Here is a 24,516-nt window from a genome sequence, read left to right as displayed (position 1 = left end):
TATTAAGGAAGTTTTCAACTATAATTTCTTCAAATATTTTTTCAATCCCTTTCTTTTTCTCTTCTTCTTCTTCTGGGACCCCTATAATTCAAATGTTCGTGCGTTTAATGTTGTCCCAGAGGTCTCTAAGACTGTCCTCATTTCTTTTCATTCTGTTTTCTTTATTCTTCTCTGCAGTAGTTATTTCCACTATTTTATCTTCCAGGTCACTTGTCCGTTCTTCTGCCCCAGTTATTCTGCTATTGATTCCTTCTAGAGAATTTTTAATTTCATTTATTGTGTTGTTCATCATTGTTTGTTTTCTCTTTAGTTCTTCTAGGTCCTTGTTAAACGTTTCTTGTATTTTCTCCATTCTATTTCCAAGATTTTGGATCATCTTTACTATCATTACTCTGAATGCTTTTTCAGGTAGACTGCCTATTTCCTCTTCATTTGTTTGGTATGGTGGGTTTTTACCTTGTTCCTTCATCTGCTGTGTGTTTTTCTGTCTTTTCATTTTGCTTAACTTACTGTGTTTGGGGTCTCCTTTTCACAGGCCGCAGGTTCATAGTTCTTGTTGTTTTGGTGTCTGCCCCCTGTGGCTAAGGTTGGTTCAGTGGGTTGCATAGGCTTCCTGGTGGAGGGGACTAGTGCCTGTGTTCTGGTGGATGAGGCTGGATCTTGTCTTTCTGGTGGGCAGGATGGCGTCCGGTGGTGTGTTTTGGGGTGTCTGTGACCTTATTATGATTTTAGGCCGCCTCTCTGCTAATGGGTGGGGTTGTGTTCCTGTCTTGCTAGTTGTTTGGCATAGGGTGTCCAGCACTGTAGCTTGCTGGTCGTTGAGTGGAGCTGGGTCTTAGCGTTGAGATGGAGATCTCTGGGAGAGCTTTCGCCGTTTGATATTACGTGGAGCTGGGAGGTCTCTGGTGGACCAGTGTCCTGAACTTGGCTCTCCCATCTCAGAGACACAGGCCTGACACCTGGCTGGAGCACCAAGACCCTGTCAGCCACACGGCCAGGTACGTGGGGAGTTTCTTGCCTTTTGGGAGGTCTGAGGTCTTCCACCAGCATTCAGTAGGTGTTCTGTAGGAGTTGTTCCACATGTAGATGTATTTCTGATGTATTTGTGGGGAGGAAGGTGATCTCCACGTCTTACTCCTCCGCCATCTTGAAGGTCTCCCTCGGGCAATAACTCTTAAATTATTAAATCAGTCTTTACACATCTCTCATATAAAGCGGGAAGAAGGCACACAAGGCTCAGATGATTTTACAGGCAAGCCTACCTAATATTCTAGAACGGAAACTTTCCCTCTCATATCTGAATGGTTGCAGAGAACAGAAAAAGAGAAAACACTCCAACTCTTGTGAAAAGACCAGTATAACCTGGATTTCCAAACCAGACAAGGAAGGGAGGAACAAGGAAAATTATAGGCTAGGTTCACTTAAGAGTATAGTGGTAAAAGTCTTAAATAACCCTCCTGGGCTTGTTATAGTTCCCTGATACTTCCTCAAAATTGTGATTGTTTCAGAAACGTCTTGTTCCATGCCCTGAACTTGACCCCAATTCATGACCTTTAGAATCACCAGTGCTTCTGGAGGTGCCCAGCTTGTCCCCAGTGGCACGGGCAGTGGCCCCAAGCCATCTAGTGAATCACAGAAAGTCTGAAAAGGGTGTCCACGTGGGGCCTCTTGTGAAGGCAGGTATCCGTTTCCCTGGGCACAGCTGTTCTTTTAACAAACTTCAAACACCCACTCCCAGGCAGCAGACTTTAACCAACCTTTTTGTTTTTTCAGAAGTGGGTCATTTTCCAGACACATAACAACCACCAAAGCCTAAGGGGTTCTTAGGTTTTGTCTTTCAAAGCATGGCAAGTGAGCAACTTGTGTGAATGAATGAACTTAAAACCCTTTTACGGGTAATGTGCCGACCTGTCCAACGTGGCCACTGCGTCTGAGTGGAAAGTGCCTGACTGTGATGGAAAATCTGACTGTCAGCTTGACGCAAGGCAAATCCAAGGGGGAATTCGACTCTCCCTGTGGGTTCCCCATTTCCGGATTTGATTTTGGCATCCAGAGGAGGCTGACAGAATCTTGACTACTGTCAAGACTCGCGGAAATCGACAGATTACTTTCCCTGCCAGCTCCGATATTGTTTTCCTCTCTCAACTACCTCAAAAAAAGTCTTAGGAACTGTTTCCAAGTCCCATTCGTCAGTGGTGAACAAAAGACGGGGAGTGGGGAGTAGAAGTCCCACCCCTCCCCAGTCACAAGCTGTGAGAGGGGTACATTGTCTGCAGAGGGTCTCAAAACAATGGTAAAATTCAGTTTGCAGATGTTGGTGAAAAGCTAGTCCTCCCTACCGGGGTGGACCCCCAGGACCAGGGTTCCGGCTCCACCTGCACTGGCCCTACAAAGAGCCAGTCTCCATAAATGGTGCTGATAATGTGGTGCTGGGCTCCCACTGTAGCGGAAGCCTCACTGTTTGTGTTTAACCAGTGCATATCATTTAATCCCCTCACTGGCTCTCTGACCTAGCAACTTGACAACATAGCATCACAACAAGGTTAGCTATGATTAGCCTTGCTTAGAGATGGGGAAACTGAGGCTCAGAGGGGTGGGGACACGGAGTGCCAAAGGGAGGAGCTAGGTGGTGCCTGGTCTGGCGATGCTGAAGCTCTCAGAGGTCTGTGACCCGTTTTATAAAAAGACACTTCAGGGATTTAGGTTCAAACCAGCAAAGCTCTCCCCAGGGTCCTAGGGCAGCATTCTGGCCAACATCCCTGAGTCTTCCTATGAGATATCTTCAGTGGTTCCAAAGATGCTGGCTTGGCATTCTAGGGAGATGGAATTGCCAGTCCTGAGGATTTTCCTCTAAGCTTTATTTTCTATTTTTTAAAATTTTGTTGGAGTCTAGTTGATTTACAGTGTTGTGGTAGTTTCAGATGTACAGCAAAGTGATTCAGTTATACGTATACATATATTCATTCTTTTTCAGATTCTTTTCCCATGTAGGTTATCACAGAATATTGAGCAGAGTTCCCTGTGCTATACAGTAGGTCCTTGTTTGTTGGTAGGTCTATTTTATACATAGTAGTGTGTGTCTGTTAATCCCAAACTCCTAATTTATTCCTCCCCTCCACTTTTCCCCTTTGGTAACCATAAGTTTGTTTTTGAAATCTGTGAGTCTGTTTCTGTTTTGTAAATAAGTTCATTTATATCATTTTTTTTTTAAATTCTAGGCTTTAGATTAAAAGGCACACACACACACACGCACACTCACAACACTTCAAGGGAACTCCCTTAATTATCAAAGTTTATTTCAGTGGTAGAAGAAATAGCAAAAAATAAAAGTCAACAGCGTCCATCAGCTGATGAAAGGGTAAACAAAATTTGTTATATCCATACAATGGAATGTTACTCAGTCATAAAAAGGAATGAAGTACTGACACAGGCTACAACCTGGATGACCCTTGAGAACACAACGCTAAGTGAAAGAAGCCAGTCACAGAAGACCACTTACTGTATGACAATTTATTTGAAAGGTCCAGAGTAGGCAAATCTATAGAGACAGAAAGTAGATTAGTGGTTGCCAGAGGCTGGGAGAATGAAAGGAACGGGGAATGACGGATGGTTGCACAACTCTGCAAATACACTTGCTAATCACTAAATTATATACTTTGAATGGGTGAATTTTAGAGTATGTAAATTATATCTCAACAAAGCTGTTTCAGACAAAAAGGAAAAGAAACAACAAGTAGAATAAAAAAAATGGCTAGTGCTTGCCACGTGTTAGGGACCCTCCTCAGTGCTGTCCGCAGAGATGCCCCCATTCCCCACACCTCTCAGATTTGTCCAAGTGCAGCAGGAGGTGGAGCTGGAATAGAGCCACAGTGCGACTCCTGAACACCAGATCCCACCTACGAAATCCAAGCGCTCTTAGTGGACCAACAGCACATACGAGTTTCCTGCAGCTGCTGTAACGCACCGGGTGGCTTAAAGCAACACACATTTATACTCTTAGAGTTTTGGACATCAGAAGTCTAAAATGGGTTGGCAGGGCTGTGCTCCTTCTAGAGGCTCTAGGGGAGGATTGGGTTTCTTGTCTTTTTCAGTTTCTAGAGGTTGCCCGCATTCCTTGGTTTGTGGCCCTGCATCTATCTCTCTGACCTCTGCTTCCATTGTCACATCCCCTTCTCTGACTCCGCCCCTCCTGCCTCTCTCTTATAAGGACCCTTGTGATGATACTGGGCCCACTCAGTGTAACCTAGGGTCATCTCCTCATCTCAAGAGCCTCAATCACATTTACAAAGTTCCTTTTGCCACATCAGGTCACATATTCCCAGGTTCTGGGGATTAGGATGAGGACATCTTTGGGGGTGCATTATTCAGCAGACCACTGGCACGTAGGAGAATTTGGAGGGCAGAAAGTTGAGGCACGTGGGTTTCTATTCTTGTATGGGCAGAAACCAGTTGGTAACAAGGAAACACGAATTTTGTCCTGTGGATTAGACAGTGCATGTAAATGGAATCATCTGCTTGGTGTGGACTGGTAAATGGCTGGCGGGCACTGAAGTTGGCTTAAGTTTGCTTGTTGATCTCAGAGATGGGAGGTGAGCAGCAGGTCCCACAAGACAGGAAGCACTCTCTGAATTCCACAAGGCGGCTCCGTGTGACGCATCCCACATCAGCATTTATCTTAGACAAGCTGGCTCAAGCCCTCCGAATGCTTGAGCCTCGCTAATAATGACAGTAGCGGCAATGGCATCAATAACAGGTATTTATTACATCCTTGCTGTGCGTCAGGTGCGGGGCTCAGGATTTTACATGCAGTAGCTCAGGCAATCCTGACAGCTCTATGAAGTAGGTCATCTTTTCATCCCTAGTTTACAGGTGAGGAAAGTGAGCCTTTCAGAAGTTAGGACCTCCAGAGGGTAATGTGGTAGAGTCGGAATTCTGACCCAGCTTTTTTTTTTTTTTTTTTTTTTTGAGATCCAGGGCTTTTTAAAACTTTCTTACACTGCCTTAATGTGTGATATCTGACTTTCTCACCAGACCCTAATCACACAGTGGGAAAAAGCCTGTTCTGCTCGTGTGTGTGCATGTGCGTGTGTGTTTGTGTCTGTGTGTGTGGAAAACACTTTGTATGACAACATTTGCATTTTCATTTTTCTACTCAGTAGAATATGAGTATAGCATATACTATATGCTCAGTATAGCATATGCCTATTTCCATATTGGGCAGGTCTTCATGTTTATAATTTTAGTCATGCCATTATATTTTTTCAAGAGAACATACAGTATTTTACTTAGTCTCTTGTCTTTGGACATTTAGGTTGGGTCTAAACTACTTTGGTTTTATCTTGTTTTATTTCTCAATTGTTTTCTTAGGATAAATTCCCAGAGGCAGGATCGTACTGGTGATTTTACCCCTCTCCCTGGCAAAAAAAAGAAGACTGTACAAATATTTAACAATAACCAGCAAGGTCTGATTTGTAGTTTTGCCACTGTCTTGCCAGCATTGTTTGTGGGGGTAAAAAAGGGGGAACTTCGGTCTCTCTTTGATTTACATTTCTTTACTTATCACTGAGGTTGGGTCTTTTCTCCACATACTCATCGACTCTTTGTGGCTTGTCTGCTCCCATCTCTGAACTTGGGGGGTGTGCTGCCAGCCTTGACAAAGGAGGATGGAGGCGAGGGCAAGGTGTGCCTGCAGGCTGGGGAGGAGGTGGGCTTGGCCAAGGGGCTGGTGTGTTTAGGGAAAGACTCAGGGTGACTTCTAGAAGGCTGGCGGGGCCAGGGTGGGCAATGCCTGGATGCCTGAGGACCTGACCCTAGTTGTACTTACAGGACCAGCTGCTGCGCAGGTCATCAATGGAAGGACTGATCCTACATTTTGACTTAGGGTTTCCTGATGACTTTCTGATCCTAAATTATGGATGAACTGTCAGAAAAGACAGAAATAGCAAAATCTCCTCGTGGCCTGTATGTCAGTGGTGAAGGTGGAGAAGGGAATTGTGACTGCCCTCTACTGCTGCCACCTGTCAGCTTCCGGCTGCCCAGCCCAGCACCCTCTATGGTGCCCCCGGGCCTTCCTGCAGTTCTGACTTGGTTCTGGGGCCTCCCCACCCCTGGAGTCCATGGCTGGGCACGGCCACGCTCCCCGGTCCTCGGCGTCTCTAAGTCCTGAGCTGTAGAGGCCCTGGGGGAGCGACCCCCGCCTCATCCCGTCCCCTCCCTGGGCACCTGGAGGAAACTTCAGCTCGGTCACCTTGGCTCTCCCTCTTCCCATTTCCTGTCCACGTGGTGAAGTGCATTGTCCACTGTTGTCCCTTCTTGCTCTTTTTCTTGTGAGTATTTATATCTTTCTAAAAATTTATTCCTTCACTGCTATTTCAGGGTGGTTTCATGAGAGAGAAATGGATTGGGATGGTGGCCTATCTAACTGCAGGTCCCCAAAATGCCCCTTCCCTTTTCTCCCCCCGACTTCTTTCCCTCCCTTCCTCCTTTCCTTCCTTCCGTCCTTCCCTCCCTCCCTCCCTGCCCCCTTCCTTCCTTCCTTCTTTCTTTCCTTCCTTTTTAAAGTTAAAAAGTAACTTATTTCAGTTTAAAACATTAAAACACTATGGAAAGTATAAGCTTTTAAAAAATTCAAGTTCCCCCCTTCTTTTTTCCCAAATTCTATTTAGAGGTGACTGATGTTAATATTTCCCTATAGATCTTTCTGGACCACTCTCTAAGCTTATGCAAATTATATATATATATATATATATATATATATATATATATATATATATATATATATTTATTACACATTATATATTATATGTGTAAAAATGTTCTGTTTGCTGAAATATCTGTTGAAGGAATGATGAACAAGAATAATCCCACGTCTGTGGGTGTGGTGGGTGTATATACACACAGGCGCACGAGCACACACATGTGAGACGCCAAGGCCTCACTGAGAAGGTGGCATCTGGGTAAAGACTGGAGGTGGTGAGAACATCTTGTTTTAAATTTAAAACTCCATCTGTGTCAGGCATGTGGATGTGCCTCCCCTTTCTGGCTGCCTGGGGTTTCATGGTGTGCGGGGACTTAGCTGTCCTCTCTCTGTTGGGCGTTCAAGATGCCTCCCAAGGCACACACTCTTGCCAGCTCTGGCTGCTGCCAGTCTTCATCATGCTTCTCCAAGCTCTGTTGTTTTGATTTTAGTTTACAAATGAGGGTGAGCATCTTCTCACGTTCCCCCCACCTGTGTTTCCTTCCCTGGGAGGGGCCCGAGTATCGTCCTGCCAAGTAGAGCAGGAGGTGACACTCAGTATGGTGGGTGGACCAAGGCATTTGGCCATGTGGCTTCAGGCAAATTGCTTGGCTTCTCTGGGCCGTATTCTTCATTCATAAAAATGTAGATATAATCATACCTCATGGGGTTTGGTAAAGAATAAGTGAATTCATTCATAGAAAGCCCTTAGACTATTACCTGGCATATGGTAGACATTTGATAAATATTAGCTATATTATTTATATATATTATTTGAATCCGATGCTCGGTCTTTGTGTTTTCCTATTTGTTTTTCAGAGCATTTTATATATTGTATATGTTAATCCCTTGTTATATTTTTTAACGCAGCTGTACTCACTGTATACCAGGAACTGTTGAGACATAGTTGCAATCCCACATAGCATGGTGGAGAGACAGAAGATATTGAGGGAGTTACAAGCAGGAGTGCCTAAGCCAGCTTGGGAAGGTAGTTAGGAGAGGGCTTCCTGAAGGAGGTGACATGCAAGCTGAGTCTGATAGCATGAGCCAGAATGAGCAAGGAAAAAGGCAGGGCCTGTGGGAGAAGATGACAGCGCCCACCGAAGCATAAAGCCAAGGATCAGCGTGTGGGTGCATGATACCACATCGCAAAGAACACGGCAGCCCAGCCAATTCTGGACCACCCTGCAGGGGAGGCTGAAGCTGCAGTGTTGGCTTAAGAACTGGGTGGATAGAGCCTGCAGTAGGAGGGTGCTTGGGACTCTTTCTGGAAGGAGCTGAGAGAGTCCCTTGTGCAGCTCGCACTCCCCAGCCCTGCGAAGCCTCTCTCATCTGGCCTCGCTTGCATCCTTCTCCACGCCATCTCCCCGTGTTGTGCACGTGTATGCCCCTTCCTGCCCGCCCTCCGGTGGGCACTTAACCTCTGCTCATCCTTCATGGCTCACTAAGCAGCAATCCCCGCCATGGAAACTCCCCTGACTCCCAGGGTAGGTCAGCTTCCCGTTTTTTCCACACCTAGATCCGTGTTTCCTCGCTGACGGCACGTACCTCGGTTTGTAATGGTCGCAGCCTGATTTCTCGAATAGTCGCTGCCTCCCCCTCTGGATTGTCAGCTCATGAGGGCAGGGATGGTCTCTAGTTTTGCTTCCACTTGTAGTTCCAACACCTAACACTGCCGGGCACATAGGAGGTGCTTCAGAAACACCTACCGAATGAGGGGGTGAATGAATGGATGGACCAGAGAGAGAAGCAAGAAGCCTCTCCTGCTTGGAGACGCGGGGGTCCTGAGCCCCCGTGAATCGTCGCATGTCTGTCAAGTCCACCCATTGCACCTCCCACCCCAGGCGGACTGGCTCATGTTCTCACATTGCACACCTGCTCCTGGTAATGTGGCACGGAGAGCCTACGTTTTGTCAGGGCTCCTGAGAGCACCTGAAGGATTCCCTTTCCAGAGTTTTCTCTGACAGTTGTTCTCTCCACCTGCCCGTGGCCCTGCTGGCTGCGCTTCTTTCTCCACCCTTAATAGTCACGCAGTCTCACCGGCTCCTAATTAAGCCCATGGGCTCAGACCCTGCTTGTCCTCCCTCAAGGGCACTGCATGTCCTTTTCAGCAGAGTGTGTTTCATTCGGGTCACATGTTCTGTATTTTGTGTAGTCCTTCGCTGTGGAAGAGAAAATGCAGCGGACTTCTTAACAGAAGGACTACTTACATAAAGGGCTTTGGGATTTCTCCTGTAAGGTTGTTGTGGGTTTTGGAGGCATCGTGGTGAGGAAGAGACTGGAAAGAGTGAGGGTGGGCTTTGGAGACAGAGGGTCTGTGAGTTCAAGTACAGACTGCCTCTTGTTGAGCCAGTGACTCTAGGCAAGTGTTTCCAGGTTTGGAGCCTTGGTTTTCACCTCTGTGCTAGGGGGATAACAGTACCCACCACAAAGGATTAAATGGTGAGTCCCTGCACACAAGCAGTGCTGGTGGATGTTAGTTTCTCTTCTCTCCTTTCTTAGGTGGCAGGCTTGCTGCTGATGGGGCCTCTCCCTTTACTCAAAGGCATGCTTTCCTCCCTACCGCCATGTGCCCTGTTGCCTTCTCATCAGCACCAGGATATTCATTGTCATTCTGTTCATGTCAACCAGCAAGGCAAACTCAAGAGGCCCCACTTCTGGGTGGTGGGGTGCCTGACCCTGTCACTTGTGTCCTCAGCGGTAGTCAGAGTTGGCTCTTCCGAGATCATTAGCCTTCTGAGATCATTATTTTTTCCTACAATTCAGTAGGGAAAAAGAGGCATTTACTTTGTACCCACTGTGTGCTGGGAACTGGGGATTAGAGATGACAAGCCTCATCTTCCAGAGAACTTATTAAGCTAATTAAGGGATCAGATGCTCCCAGATGGCCAGCTGCAAAGCCGAGTGTGCTGAGCGCTCGGGAAGAGCCCAGACAGACCACCGTCAAGGCCCCCGGGGGTGGCTACTCTTGGGGAAGAAAGGTCAGCTGCCTGGAAGAGAAGCATTTCAGGTGGCCCCAAGGATTCCAGGTGTGAAGGTGGACGGAAGCAGCATTCTGGGCCAAGGGACAGCTGAAGATGGCCCAGAAGCAGGAAACTTCACATCATCCTGGCAATGAGGGTGTTTAAGGGGTAGGAGTGGGAGATGAGCTTCGAAAATAGGGTGAGGCCAGAAGGTAGAGTTTGTGAGCAGAGGAGTGACAAAAACAGATGAGAAAGTGACTTTTGGGTGGGGTCGCTTTCTGCTTTGGAGACCCTAGGGAGTCTTTTGCCGGGTGCCAGCATTCTGGTCTAGTAATGCTTTGAGCATCAGCGTGGCCTTGGGTGGGGTTTAACCCAGGAGCTGTGATTTCACCTGTAGAAAAGTTTCCTTTTAATCAGGTTATTTTACATTTTGAATTCAGGCTCTGCTGTTTAAAACGTTTAGACAACTGACAATAGACATCGTCAGATGTATGACCATCATCACTCCTGACAGTTTGAAGTGATTTGGGAGCCTAAGCTTTCTTGAAATTCCTAGTGTATAGATTTTATAGGGCATGATTATAACATGCCAGATGGTGACTGACATGGCTAAGGAAGATTTTCTTTTAATTTGGCTAATTTATTTTTTAATACAATTTTAAAGATTACAGTCCATTTATAGTTATTACAAAATATTGGCTGTATCCCCCATGTTGTACAGTACATCTTTGAGCCTGATTACACCCAATAGTTTGTGCCTCCCACTTTCCAACACCTATACTGCCCCTTCCCCACCCCTGGTAACCACTAGTTTGTTCTTGAGGTCTGAGTCTGCTTTTTTGGTAATATTCACTACTTTGTTGTATTTTTTCAGATCCCACATATAAGTGATATACAGTATTTGTCTTTCTCTGACTTATTTCACTTAGCGTAATGCCTTAAAGAAGATTTTTTTTTTTAATGTACCTGTAAATTCAAGCCTTGCTGTTGAATTCAGCTCTGAGATCAGGGATTCTGTCCATGGTGACAGTTAGGGGCTGGGAGATTGACCAGCTGTGAAGTGACTGGTGCAGGTGCTGAGTGTATGTTGGGCTCTTTGAACTCTCGGAGGGTGTTTTCAACTTCAGCACTGCCCCCGGCCCACCCACCCACCTCTAGAGATCTGACCCCCAGCCCCGCTTCTGCGGAAAGGCGCTGCCGTCCCCACCTGCGGCATCTGTTGGCGGCACCTCATGCCTTCTGACGGGCAGAGACAAGAAGGCCCCGGTGTGGTAACGCTGCACTCTCATACTTCCCCTCCCAGTGCACCCTCAGACCGGTCCACGCTTTAGGGATCTCCGGTGAGTCAACCACAGACCAGGAAATGGTTCTCAAGCGCAAAAACTATCACTTTCTCTTCTAAGAACTGCAGCTGGAAAACCCTAACCCCGCAGTCAACAAAGGATGGTTTCCGTCAACTGCGGAACTGATGAGTCTTCTCTCTTGTTTCTTTTAAGCCTCCCCTCCGCCCAACCCTCTCCCCACCTTGCAACCGAAGGTGCTCCAGTGTGAAGTGCCCTCTGAGGGCTCCCAGCCCTCGCTTATCTCTGTGAATCGTGTCTGCTTCCCGAGATGGTGATCGTGACGGGGATGCTGGGGGAAAAGGACCAGAAGGGAGGTGCCTAACATTTGCACCTTTTTGTGGGGACAGCAGCAGATCCATCACAATTTCCTTATCCTGCTCTCCAGCCTCTCGCTCTCACTCTCCCAGTTTTGGTTAGGAGATAGAAACTTCTCTAGGTCCTCTGTTATGTGTTTAGCACTTGCTCCTTTGTCCACCCATTCATTTATGCAGCAGTGATTGAGCCACTTCTGTGTGCTGGGTTGCACTGAGTCTAAAGATACAGGAATGGCTAACATGGCTCTTACCTTTAAGAATCTGTGTGCAGGTGAAGACGGAGCCAGATGTGCCAGAAAAGGTATGTCAGGATTTGCAAGGTATGCAAGGTAATTATCCTGCAGCGTGATTACCTGCACTGTCCAGTATGGTGGCTACCAGCCACATGTGGTTAAAGTTAGAATTCAGTGCATTAAAATTAGATGAAAGTTTTATAGTTTCAATAGCCATATGTGGCTGTTGGCTACTCTGTTGAGCAGTGCAGATATCAAACATTTCCAGCATTTTAGGGGGTTCTCTAGGACAGCGCTGAATCAGACTGTAAGTTCTTAAGCGCAGGATCCATCGCTCTGCCCATCATTGTATCCCAGGAGCCAGGTTTGTCCTAGACACTCATGAACTGCATGCTGAATGGATGGAGGGAGGGGCAGTAAAGGCTGTTAAAAAAAAAAAAAAAAAAAAAAGATGTACCAGCAGACACTAGAAGAGGGATGAGCTTCTCTGGAAGAATTCCTAAGCAGGTCACAGCAGAGCTGCGTTGAGAAGGACGAGGAGACCATTACCAGGTGGGCAAGGGAGGAAGTGCATTCCGGGAGAGAGTGACTCTGGTCTTGAGACGTCTTCCTTCTGTGTCCTGATGGCTCACACCCTAAAAAAGTGTTACTATATTCTTCGCAAGGGAAGGAAACTTCATAGCGCTCACACCGCGTTCTCTGCCTGAGCATCTTTGAGAGGTGAGGTCTTGCCTGCCTGTTGTGAAGAAGGGCCAGGTGTGATGTAAGTACGAGTTAGTCATCTAGGTGTGAGAGCAACCTGATTTCAGGAAACAAACGTTCCTATGTGTGCGACTAATACCAAGATTTGGAAGTGTGACCAAGAGGCTGAGAAATGAACATGTTTCAGAATCAGGAGTGTTAAATACGAGGTCGCCATGTGGTGTGAGGAGGCTGCTGCAGGTAGTTTCCTTTGTTTGTTTTCTGCTCATTCGTTCGCTTGATGGACGCTGCGTTGAGCAGTGCTGCCTTCCAGGCACTGTGCTCAGTCCTGCAGACACAGAGTGAGTGACTCTCAGATTTGTCCCCGAAGAGCCCGCCCTTAGGTGGAGACATCAGGCAGGTACAGAGATGATGATGATGCAGTAAAACGAGCTCGGCTTGGTAACAGTTCCATGTGACACTGGAGCCAGGTGTAGCACCCAGATTTTCCTTCCTGCTTTGTTCGGAGAGCTCTTGGGAAGAAAAGCAGAATATCCCTCAGAGCCAGCACCAGCGGGAGGGCCCGAGACCAGTGTTAGGTTTCTGAGTCTTGTTGCTTGAGTCAAGCATCACTTTTGAAGTCAAGATTCTTAGAGTTTGAACCCTATTCTGACCCTTCCTAGTGGCATGACCTTTGGTTTTGCTTTTCTCACCTCTAAAATGTGGCTGAAACGATGTCTTATAGGGTTCTTCTTAGGATTGGACGACGCAAGCTATGTGAATCACATAATAAGCACTCAGCAAAATAAGATTGTTGCATTACGGTGAGGAATCGAGAGAAAGGACTTTGAGGATAATGCTCTACCGACCTTGGAAGTAGCCATCGCAGATTGTTCCGGGCAGGTGTAGATGGCTCCGAGCCCAGTTGCCCACGACAATCAAAGAGCTGCCCAAGATCCTAAATAAGACTAAGTGTGAAAGCAGCACAGATGACGCACCCACCCCTGGGGATAGCATCCTTTGATGTCCTTTCTGAACTTCTCCTTCCTTCCTCGACGTCCAGAGGAAGCTTGGTGCTCTTCGGTGCTGGGGTTTGACATGTTCCTGGTGGAGAACGTAGGCACGGACGCTGAGCCCTGCCCGGAGTGGCTAATGCTGCGTGCAGTGGTGTCCTGTGGTCTGTCCCTCGTCTGTCCAGTCCTCTGTGGCCTCCCAAAGACCTTTACCCTCTGTCCTCCCAGAAAGCTCACCCCTCATCCCGGGACAGCTTCTGTTTTTCTTTGTGTATCTTACAAACTGCAGTGCATTTTCTGACACACCTCTTCCTGCCTCACAGTGACAACTGTGCACCGTTTCTTGACACTTTTTGAGTATTTCCACCATTTCTCAGTTGATTGGGCAGGTTTCCTTCTCCCGCTAGCTGAGTTGAGATGCCTTTTTCAGTCTTCCAAGAGTCTCTCCTTAGGGAATCTTCCACACACCTGGATTTTTTATTCTTTACTCCAATCTGATCATCTCTATCTTTTAATATAGGAGTCTGACCTGCTCACAAATTAATGTGATTATTAACATATTTGGATTTTTTTCTATTCTATTTTGCATTTTAATATTATCATTCTGTTTCTCTGCTCGCTCTCCCGTCCCCAGCCCCTACCCTTTTCATACTTTTAAAGTGAATTGGTACATTTTATATGTTCCGTCTCCCTGAGCTGACTTGGAAGCTAACCATAGATTGTATTTGTATTCTTAAATTTTAGCATACGTACTCAACTATGAATTTTTTCTAATAGATGTGATATCCTCCTATTGATATAACAAGAAGGACCCTACTTGGTTTTAACTTCTCAATGAGCCTCTTGTTTTTGTTTTGTCCACTCAGTGTTGTTAAACACCAAAAACTATTTTTATTATTTTTGCAGCCAGGAATTACATTTACTAAATTAAAAATAATCAACTGTATTTCTTTTATCTCTTGTCTTCCTATGAATTAACTTTTTGATTTGCTGAAGTTTCTCTTTATAATTCTTTTAGAGTCTGTGGTAGATAAACTCTTTTAGTTTTGAGGTATCTGAAAATACCCATTTCTTGGTCCTTTAAATGTGGTTTTAGCTGGGTATAAAATTCTTGGTTGATAGTTATTTTCTCTCAGCATTTTGATGATAGTTCATTTTTTTCAGGCCTCTGTCCCTGCTTGTAAATAATAAGTTGAAAATAATTTCAAACTTACAGCAAACATTGTAATCCTTTTTGGATTTACCAGTTTTTAACATTTTGCCACGTCTGCTCTCTCTTTCTCTGTACGTGTTTGTGTGTTTCTGTACATGTATATGTAGATATATAGACTCACACATATGTACACACTTAGAACTTATATACAAATGATTATACAGATTATATACAAATTATTATTCTTTTTCTGAACCATTTGAGTGTAGATTGCATACATCATGCCTCTTTTCCCAGTAATATTTTCTGTGGTTTGTTTTATGTTTGTTTGTTTTTATTGAAGTATAGTTGATTTACAATGTTGTGTTAGTTTCAGGCATACAGCAAAGTGCTTCAGTTTTTCTTATATATATGTGTGTGTATACACACACACACACGTATATATATACATATATATATTGTTTTTCAGATTCTTTTCCATTATAGGTTATTACAAGATATTGAATATAGTTCCCTGTGCTAAACTCCTAATTTATCCCTCCCTCCCTCCCCAGTGATATTTAGTATAGGTATTTCTAAGAAAAAGGATATTCTCAAGTCAACACAGTACAGTTATGAAATTCAAGAAATTTAACATTGATAGAATCCTTTTATCTAATCTTTGGTTCTTATTCCATTTTTTCCTATTATCCCAGTAATGTTCTTTAGAATATTTTTTCCTCCAATATAGAATCCAGGCCAGAATCCCATGATGACTTTAGTCGTCATGTCTCTTTAGTTCCCTTTAATCTGGAGCAGTTCCTTGGTCTTCCATTGTCTTCAGTAACACTGGCATTTTTGAAGAATACCATCCAGTTATTTTACAGAGTGTTCTTCATTTTGAGTCTGTCTGATGTTTCCTTAAGACTAGATTCAAGTTATTCATCTCCACTGAAATACTTGATATGATATTATTTCCTCTGTCTTACCTATCTATCTCTTTCCTTCTTTCCTTCTTCCCTTCCTTCCTCCCTCCCTCCCTCCCTCTCATCTATCTATCTATCATCATCTCTATCTATCTATTATCAGTTCAAACTTGAAGATTATTATTTTATGCAATGGTTTATAATCCATTTCTTCCCCTTATTTACTTTTATGTTCAAATTGTCCTAGATTTGGCCAATGGGAACCCCTCCAAGCTGCCTCATATGTCCTTTTGACATGCCTGGTTATTTTTTTGGTCACTTCCTTACTTCCAGGTACAATAAGACTTTCCAGCCCACTTTGTACCTTGCCTGTCCCAGCCCTGGAAGCAGCCATTTCTCTGGGAAGTCCTGGATTATTTTAGTGAGGATGGTATTTAGAAGCCAACATCTGGGGTCTAAGTGTGCTCATTGCTATGAGATCTTCATTTTTTCTAAGCCCTTTCAGCTAGTGGAGCTAGGAAATAGATATAATTTTAAAAGCCGTGAGTTCATACCGATACCTCCAATTTCATTCTAATCCCACTGAGTTCTTCCTTGCCTTCCCACATTCCATATTTGTGTGTCCCTTCTTCCACAGAGAGAACCCTGTTTCTCCATAACATCACACAATTACTCATTTGCTCACCCTATAATTCTCATAAAATAATTTTAGAATTGCTCCACCCTTACCCTTACGAAAAGCAAACCCACTAAGAAGAATTCAGGATTTGTTTGAGGGTATATCAGTCATTATATTGAGTCCAAAAGTTATTTGTATTGATCGTCCTTCCCCTTGAATAAATAAGTACTACATGATCCATGGTTGGTTGCATCCATGGATGCAGAACTGTGGACACAGAGGACCAACTGTAAAGTTATATGCAAATTTTCTACTGCATGGGGTTGGCGCCCCTAACCCCTGCGTTGTTCAAGGGTCAGCTATACTCAGAGAAGTGTAGAAGAGAACTATACTCCTTCCCCATCCCTTCTGCTCTATTCTGTCAACCACTGTGGGTATCCAGTTTCATTGTGTTCTGACTTATTCTGCCTCTGTTTCTTTTTGCAAAAATAAACAGATTTATCTATTCTCCCTTCTTTCTTACACTAAAGGTAAAATACTTTTATACCTTGCCTCTCTTTACTTGAAGATATGTTTTGGAAATCACTCATTAATTCATAGAAATAGTTTTCATTCTTTTTACAGCTGCATAGTATTCCATTGTGTGGATACACCATAGTTTACATCCCTAATCTATGCTTGGAAGTTTAGGTAGTTCCGATATTTTGCAATTGTGAATAATGCTGTAAGGAATAATATATATAAAAATAATAATAGTAATAATAGTAATAAATATATATATATTTTTGGTATATTTTTATGTTATGTTTCCAGAAGTGGGATTGCTATGTTGAGAGTACATGCATGAACAGTTTTCTCACATGTTGCCAAATTCCCTTCCATAGTAGTTGTACCATTTTGCATTCCACCCACAATTAAGAGAATGCCCAACTCCCCACATCCTCTCTAGAAGAGTATACTGTCAAGATTCTGAACTTTTGCCAAGTGAATGGGTAAGAAATGGTATCTCAGTGTAGTTTTAACTTTCATTTCTTTTATTACGAGTTTTAGTTTGCATTATTCTTTTGAGTGAAGATGAAATCTTTTTTTACGTTTAAGGGCTATTTTTATGTAGTATTTGTGGATTATCTGTCCATGTCTTCTGTCCGTTTTTTTCCTGGAGGAATTTTGGCCTTTTTGTCCTCACTGTTTAAAATTTCTTTACAATTTGAGGATCTTTTATCTGTGATATGCAAATTTTTTCCTGTTTGTCATTTGCTTTTTAATTAGTTCTTTACCTTACCCCTGTGCTCTTTTCCTTTCTGTCTGCTTTTGTCTGAGAATTTCTTGTTTATTTTAAATGACTCTTTTTCTCACATCTATCACTTTTAGCATTCTAAACATTCCTATTCTAAAGTCCTTGTCAGATTGTCTCATAATATTCAATTTATCTGATTTGGATTCATTCATGTCACCAGTATTGATTTTATTGGCTAGAATTCTGAGCATTATATATCTTCCTATTTCAGAATTTTGGTGTACAGGCTCATTTCAAGAGGGAAGTTGGTTTTTGTCTTTCTTTGCTTCCTGTCTCTCCCTCCACCTGGCGCAGAGCTCCCGATAAAGCCTTGGCCGTGGACAGCACGTGGTTTTGTCACTGTTGTTCTGCCTTCGTGGGAGGGCATCACACCATCGCCTGGCTTCCATCCCCTGGATCCCTCCTCCCATCTCGAGTGGGAGGCTTGGTTTCTGCTGCCCCCTGGGTCCCCTTCCCGCCCAGCACCCGTGGCCCCCACCCCTACGTCGAGCTTTGTGCTGATGCTCTGCCTCACACACACAGAGATGGTTGTTTGTGAGCCCAGTGTTGTCTCTGTCACCTCTGCACGTCTGGAGCAGAGGGGCTGTGGCAGAGCATGATTTTATGGAGCCTTCCTAATGGGAAATACTCCTTTGTACTCTGAAGGAAGGAATGTGAGAAGGCTTGAAGGGAGTGGAAGGAAGGAAACTAGCCTGATTCGGGGAGTGGGGGGGCAGGTCCTTCGTCCCAGAAGCACAGCACGTGTCCCTGCACTTCGCAATCATCCACGTGCGGGAAGTGGGAGCACAGAGGAGGGATAGTGACCTCCAGCCTCGCAGCCCTGAGAGGACAGGGTGTGGGGCTTTGAACGCCGTCCACCACTGGGTTTTCACTCTGGCCTTCGGGCTCACCAGGGTGTTCACCCATCTCTCCTGGGTCTGTTCCCCGGGCTTGGAGGGAGCGTGTGGGGCTGGGAGTGCGAGAGGCGGGGCTACAAGGACTCACCAGCTAATTCCTCATTTTTGGAATGACTTGGCATCCTTTAGCTAACATTTCTGCAGCGCCTGGAATGAGCCAGACACTTGCTAATCCCATATCGGTTCCTTAGTTAAATTAGCTCCGAACAACCCTGAAAAGCAGGTACCACTAACCCCATCTTATGACAAAGGAGACGACACTCAAGGGCTCGTGTGGCTTCTAGCTTCTCCTGATGAGCAAACACAGGGCTGGGATTCCCATGCTGTCTGGCTGCAAAGCTCCAAACTTCTATGCTTCCGGCATGTTCTATTTCCCATGGTGCCTTCCCCGCCAGCCTGCCCCCATCTCTCCAGAGGCATGGTGCCCCAGAAGAGGAGCGGGCTTGAGAGCACCTCCGTGTGAGGTCAGAGTTAGGTCCAGAAAGGTAACAACGCAGCTGTACGTGAGTGAATCCGGGCCCTCACAGAGGCTTCCTCCCTTCCCTGGCCCAGAGATGGTGCATCTTCCAAGTCACCGTTGGAGATGTGAGCCATGTGTCCTAATAGAGAATAAACAGGTGTGTTTTCCTCACATAGTTTTATGGATTATTTGGTCAGATGGTCCCTTAGGGGCTGCTTCTCCTTATGCTTTAACAGAAAGACCATGGGCTCCTTCACAGAGAACCCCCCATGCAGTATTTTTTATCATGTCACCCTATCTTTTCCCATCTGTCATTATTGTAACTATTAGTCTACTTGTTTACTTTCCATCTCCCACGCCTGAAGCAAGCTCTGGGACGGCATGGACCTTATTTCTCTGATTTTTGTTTCATCTCCAACATCTAGTTTTATAGCTGGCCCATAGGAGGTGATAACTAATTAGATTTTTTTTAATTTATTTATTTTTATTTTTGGCTGCGTTGGGTCTTGGTTGCTGTGTGCAGACTTTCTCTTGTTGCGGTGCGCAGGGGTTGCTCCTCGTTGTGGTGCGCAGGCTTCTCATTGCGGTGGCTTCTCCTGTTGCGGAGCACGGGCTCAGTAGTTGTGGCACGCGGGCTCAGTGGTTGTGGCTCGTGGGCTCAGTAACTGTGGCTCACGGGCTCTAGAGCGCAGGCTCAGTAGCTGTGGCGCACGGGCTTAGTTGCTCTGCGGCATGTGGGATCTTCCTGGACCGGGGCTCGAACCCGTGTCCCCTGCAATGGCAGGCGGATTCTTAACCACTGCGCCACCAGGGAAGCCCCTAATTAGATTTTGAATTCCTGAAGAAAAGGAGAGGCAGCTGCCTCTAATCCTGGCTCTGCCACTTAAAACCTTCACGGCTCCCAGCAAGTGACTCACTTCTCCTTATCTGCAAAGTGGACTAAGAATGACAGTTTTGTAGGACTGTTGAGGAATTTAGAGACAGCGTACAGAGCTGCTCAGAAAAGGTAACCCTCAGGTCCTCCTCCTTAATATTGTAAAGCAGCACCTTGACTTGGTTGTGGGGCAGGAGTTTAGTCGGACCTCTCCCAGCCCCGGGAAGCACTGATCTTCCCAAGCCCCGAGCTTCTGACTTCTCACGGGCAAGAGCTGGTGGCCACTGAGAGCAGCTCCCGTGATGCGCTGACATCTGCCAGCAGGTCCCCAGCACGGATCTGCCAGCTCTAATTAGGAAGCTTCTGCAGAGCTGGAGGTTTGGAGGTTGACCCTGAAGAAACAGCTCCCTTTACACAAGGCTTTTAATTAAATGCTCGTGTTTACTTTCCGGAGTTCATTGAATCATTTACTCACATCACGGTGTTTGACCAAGGCCAGTTGCTGTGGGTGATGGAAAAGTACAAAATGAGGAGGCTTCTTGGAGGCTGTCAGGTGACACAGGCACTGCTGCTTCTGTGCCCTTTCGGGGCTGGGCGCTCGTCTGGGTGGGGACGGGGTATGCAGGGAAAGGGTCCAGGGAAGCATTTCCTGGTCCCTGCCTTTGACTTGGTTCTTGAGATTCCAAGACCCCCCCATGCTAACTAAGAATCTGAGTCCACCTTGACGTTATCCAGACCCTGGTTCTCAAAGCCTGGTCACTGGAGCAGGGGCAGCAGCTTGGGGTGGGCCCAGCAGGCTGGTTTAACAGTTCTCCAGGTGACCCGGATCCCTGCTCAAGTGTAAGAACAACTGGGGACTTCCCTGGTGGTCCAGTGCATAAGACTCTGCACTCCCAATGCAGGGGGCCTGGGGTTGATCCCTGGTCAGGGAACTAGGTCCCGCATGCATGCTGCAACTAAGAGTTTGCATGACGCAACTAAGAAGTCCGCATGCTGCAACTAAAAGATCCCACATGCTGCAACTAAGACTTGGCACAGCCAAAATAAATAGACAGATAGATAGATAGATAGATAGGTGTGTTTCAAAGGTGTTCATGATCTTTAAAAAAAAAAAAAAAGTGTAAGAACCACTGGTCCAGGGTCTCAAACCTCCCTATATGTCAGAATTGCCTGGGAAGTGGTTTTCTTGGGGTTTTTTTGTTTTGTTTTGTTTTTTAAAGTTAACTTAATTTTAAAATGTACTCTTTAAAATAAACTTCACTTTTTTGGATTTCCTGAAAATTTGGAAAGATAATAGAGTTCATGTATACCCCATACTCAGTCTCTCCTAGTATTATGATCATCTTCACTAGTATGGTACATCTGTTACAGCTGATGACCTGCTATTGATGCATCATTATCAACTAAAGTCCATACCTTATCCTAACGTCTGTTCCAAGATCCTGATCCCACATCACATTTAGTCGTCATGTCTCCTTAGGATCCAATGCACTGTGACAGTTTCTCAGACTTTCCTGGTTTCTAATGACCTTCACAGTTTTGAAGTATACTGATTAGGTATTTTGTAGAACTCTTCTCCATTGGGATTTGTCTGACCTTTTCTGCATGATTAGACTGGGGTTGTAGGTTTCTGAGAGGAAGACCCCAGAGGTCCAGCGCCCTTCTCCTCACATCGTACCAGGGGTGCACACCATGCCATGACTTATCCCTGTTGGTGTTGGTCTTGATCACGGGGCCAACAAGGCTTTGACTTCTCCATCTGCCGCAGTCAGGTTTCTCCACTGTTACTCTGCCCCCTGAGCCTCCCAACTTTCTACACCGTTTGGAAGGAAGTCACTTTGTGCAGCCCGCCCTTAAAGAAGTTATGTTCTACCCCCTTGAGAGCAGAGCATCTACATAAACTGTTTGGAATTCTTCTCCATGGGAGATTTGGCTCTTGTCTCCCATTTATTCAATCTCATTGAATTATATCGGTATGGACTCATGGATATTTATTTTGTACTTTCAATTATAACGCAATACATATGACTTTATGTCGTTGCTCAAATTCTGCCGTCTTTGGCCATGGGGAGCTCTTTCAGTTGGCTCCTGTGTCCTTTTGACATACCCCCATCATTGTGAAGGTGGTTGTTATTATTTATTTATTTATTATTATTCTTTTTTTAGTACTTCCTTCCTTTCAGCCTCTGCAAACTTATCTTGCATGTTTCTCGCCCCAGTCCTGGAATCAGCCATTTCTCCAGAGAGCCCTGGTTCCTTTTATTGAGAATGAAACCAAGCTCTGGGCCCCAGGTGTGCTCACTGCTATTGGGATGTCAGACTCTGAGCCCTCTCAGCTGACAGAGCAAGGAAATACACATGTATATACTAACCTGTTTGTACACGCTTATCTGTAAATATTTCTGAATGTAACCATCTGTATCTGTATTGAGTTCATACTGAGGTCTTCAATGCTCATCCATTACCACGTTGCTCATTCTAGCCCCCTCCCCTTGCTTCTCTGTAAACTGCCACTCCAACACTGAGAAACCTTCTTCTTCCCATCTGCCATCCATTTATGTAATTGTTCAACTCCAGCATTCATGTATAATGTCAGAATTGTTAACTCGTACTTACCTCCATGAGATCAACTTTATCAGCTGGAGTACACTGCTTCTGTGCAGGTTGTTTTGCCTTTAGTCTTACAGACTCCACTCATTCCTAAAGTTACTTAGGTCAGTGCCTTCCCCCCCCCCCCACCCCTCTGCAGGGAGGTGGTTTCATACATTTGTCATACAGTTAGATTCTTTTATCACATTCTGCATTCCATCCTTGGATTCCCCCCATCTCTTAATTTTTAAAAAAAAATTTTGCATACTTTAAGGTTCACTGTCTATGCTGTAGTTCTTCAGGTTTCGACAAATGCTTTATGTCTCATATTCACCATCATAGTATCATATAGAGTAGTTTCACTGCCCTCAAAAAATCCCCTACGCTTCACCAATTCCACCCTCCTCTTATTCCACCTGAACCCCTGGCAACCACTGATCTTTTTACTGTTTCTGTACTTTTGCCTTTTCTAGAGTGTCACATAATTGGAATCATGTAATGTGTAGCCTTTTCAGAGTGGCTTCTTAGTAATACGCATTTCAGATTCATTCATGTATTTTTGTGACTTGATAATGAATTTCTTTTTATGCCAAATATTCTATTGTGTGAATGAACCAGAGTTTGTTTATCCATTCACCTAGTAAAGGGCATATTGGTTGCTTCTGATTTTTGTTTATTATGAGTAAAGCTGCAGTTTTTTGCTTTTGTTTGTTTGTTTTGTTTCGTGGCCATTGTCGGGTTCCCCGTTGCTGAAGGCACCCAAGCAGAAGCTGGGTGCTCACGGGTGGATGTGTGGGAGAGGGAATCAAGGATTGCATGGGGTCATTCACAGAGAGCCCTGTCTGGGCTCTTCCAAGTTTGGAGATGTAGCCGTTAAGCCCCAGGCCCTTCACCACCCAGAACAGAGCTGCGCACGTGTCCCGGCCACATCGGACCCTTTCCGTGAAAATCTGAGCGTTCTCTGATGACACTCCTGTGTGACTGTTCCCCAGTCAGTTTCTCACTTTGCTCCTCTGATTTTGGAAGGCTCTGCTCTGACCAACGGGGGACTAAACCTGCACAGCCCTGTGAAGAGGAAGCTGGAAGCGGAGAAGGACTACGTCTTTGACAAGAGGCTCAGGTACAGCGTCCGCCAGAACGAAAGCAACTGTCGCTTTCGGGACATTGTCGTGCGGAAGGAAGAGGGCTTCACGCACATCCTGCTGTCCAGCCAGACCTCGGACAACAACGCGCTGACCCCTGAGGTGAGGGGGCAGGATGGGGGGGGGAGTGTCACTCTGAGGCAGTCACAGTAGGGCGCTGGCTGTCTCTCTGTGCCCTCAGGAGCTGATGGAGACAGCCGACACTTGTGCAGACTTGACCGCGGGACCCAATTTGCTAATCACCTTACGTATTTTATCCGTCTGATCTTGATGACCAGTAACCATATTATCCCATTTTGAAGATGAAGACCCCGGTAAACAGACAGATTCAATAAACTGATTGTGGTCACAGAATTAGTCAGTATTAGCCCCAGAAACCAGGCATCATATCTTGGGCTTTTCCAGTGAAACTGCATTATAATCAGCATGTCAAATTTCTTTGCTTTAGATGGAATTATATTCACTCAGCTCGCTTATAGTTTTTTTTAATGGAGATGTAATTCACATACCATAAATTTTACCCTTTAAAAATGTACCGTTCAGTGGTGTTTGGTATATTCACCAGGTTGTGCAGCCATCAGCACTCATTCCAGGACATTTCCATCACCCCCGAAGGAAACCCTATGCCCATTAACAGTCACCTCGTTCTCCCCCCGCCCAAGTCCCCGGCAACCACTAATCTCCTTTCTGTCTCTATGAATTTGCCTATTCTGGACATTTCGTATTCATGGAATCCTACAGTACATGGTCTTCCATGACTGGCTTCTTTCACTCAGCACAGTGTTTCGGGGGTTTCTCCATGTGGTGGCATGATCAGTGCTTCATTCCTCTTCCATGTGTGGATAGGCCACATTTTGTCTATTAGTTCTCCAGTTGAGGGACATTTGGATTGTCTCCACTTTGGGCTATCATGAAAAATAATGTTATGGACGTTTGTATATATGTTTTTGTGTGAACATATGTTTTCAGTTTTCTTGGATATATTCCTAATTATGGAATTGCTGGGTCATATAGTAACTCCATATTTGACTTTTTGAGGAACTGCCAAACTATTTTCCCCAGTGGCTGGACCATTTTACATCCCCACCAGTGGTATGTGAAGGTCCCAATTTCTCCACATCTTTGTCAGCACTTATTATTATCTGTCTTTTCTATTATAGCCGTTTTAGTGGGAGTGAGGTGCTGTCTCATTGTGGTTCTGATTTGCATTTTCCTAGTGACTGATGATGTTGGGCATCTTCTCAGGTGCCTGTTGGCCATTTGTCTACCTTCTTTGGAGAGATGTCTATTCAAATCCT

At 45.2% G+C, this 24,516-nt stretch overlaps 1 protein-coding gene across 1 annotated transcript in view; it reads left to right on the top strand.

Annotated features, from left to right (window-relative positions):
* CDYL2 (chromodomain Y like 2) overlaps positions 1-24,516 on the top strand; it is a 168,821-nt gene that overhangs the window by 125,257 nt on the left and 19,048 nt on the right. The window contains exon 3 of the mRNA XM_059904966.1: positions 23,103-23,320. Within this exon, the coding sequence (XP_059760949.1) occupies positions 23,103-23,320 (218 nt within the window). The remainder of the gene's footprint in view (positions 1-23,102; positions 23,321-24,516) is intronic.

The sequence above is a fragment of the Balaenoptera ricei genome, chromosome 19 (genome assembly GCF_028023285.1).
Source record: "Balaenoptera ricei isolate mBalRic1 chromosome 19, mBalRic1.hap2, whole genome shotgun sequence".
In the NCBI taxonomy this organism is placed as follows: Eukaryota; Metazoa; Chordata; class Mammalia; order Artiodactyla; family Balaenopteridae; genus Balaenoptera; species Balaenoptera ricei.
Note: the sequence above shows the minus strand (reverse complement) of the source record. Positions and strands in the feature narration are given on the sequence as shown.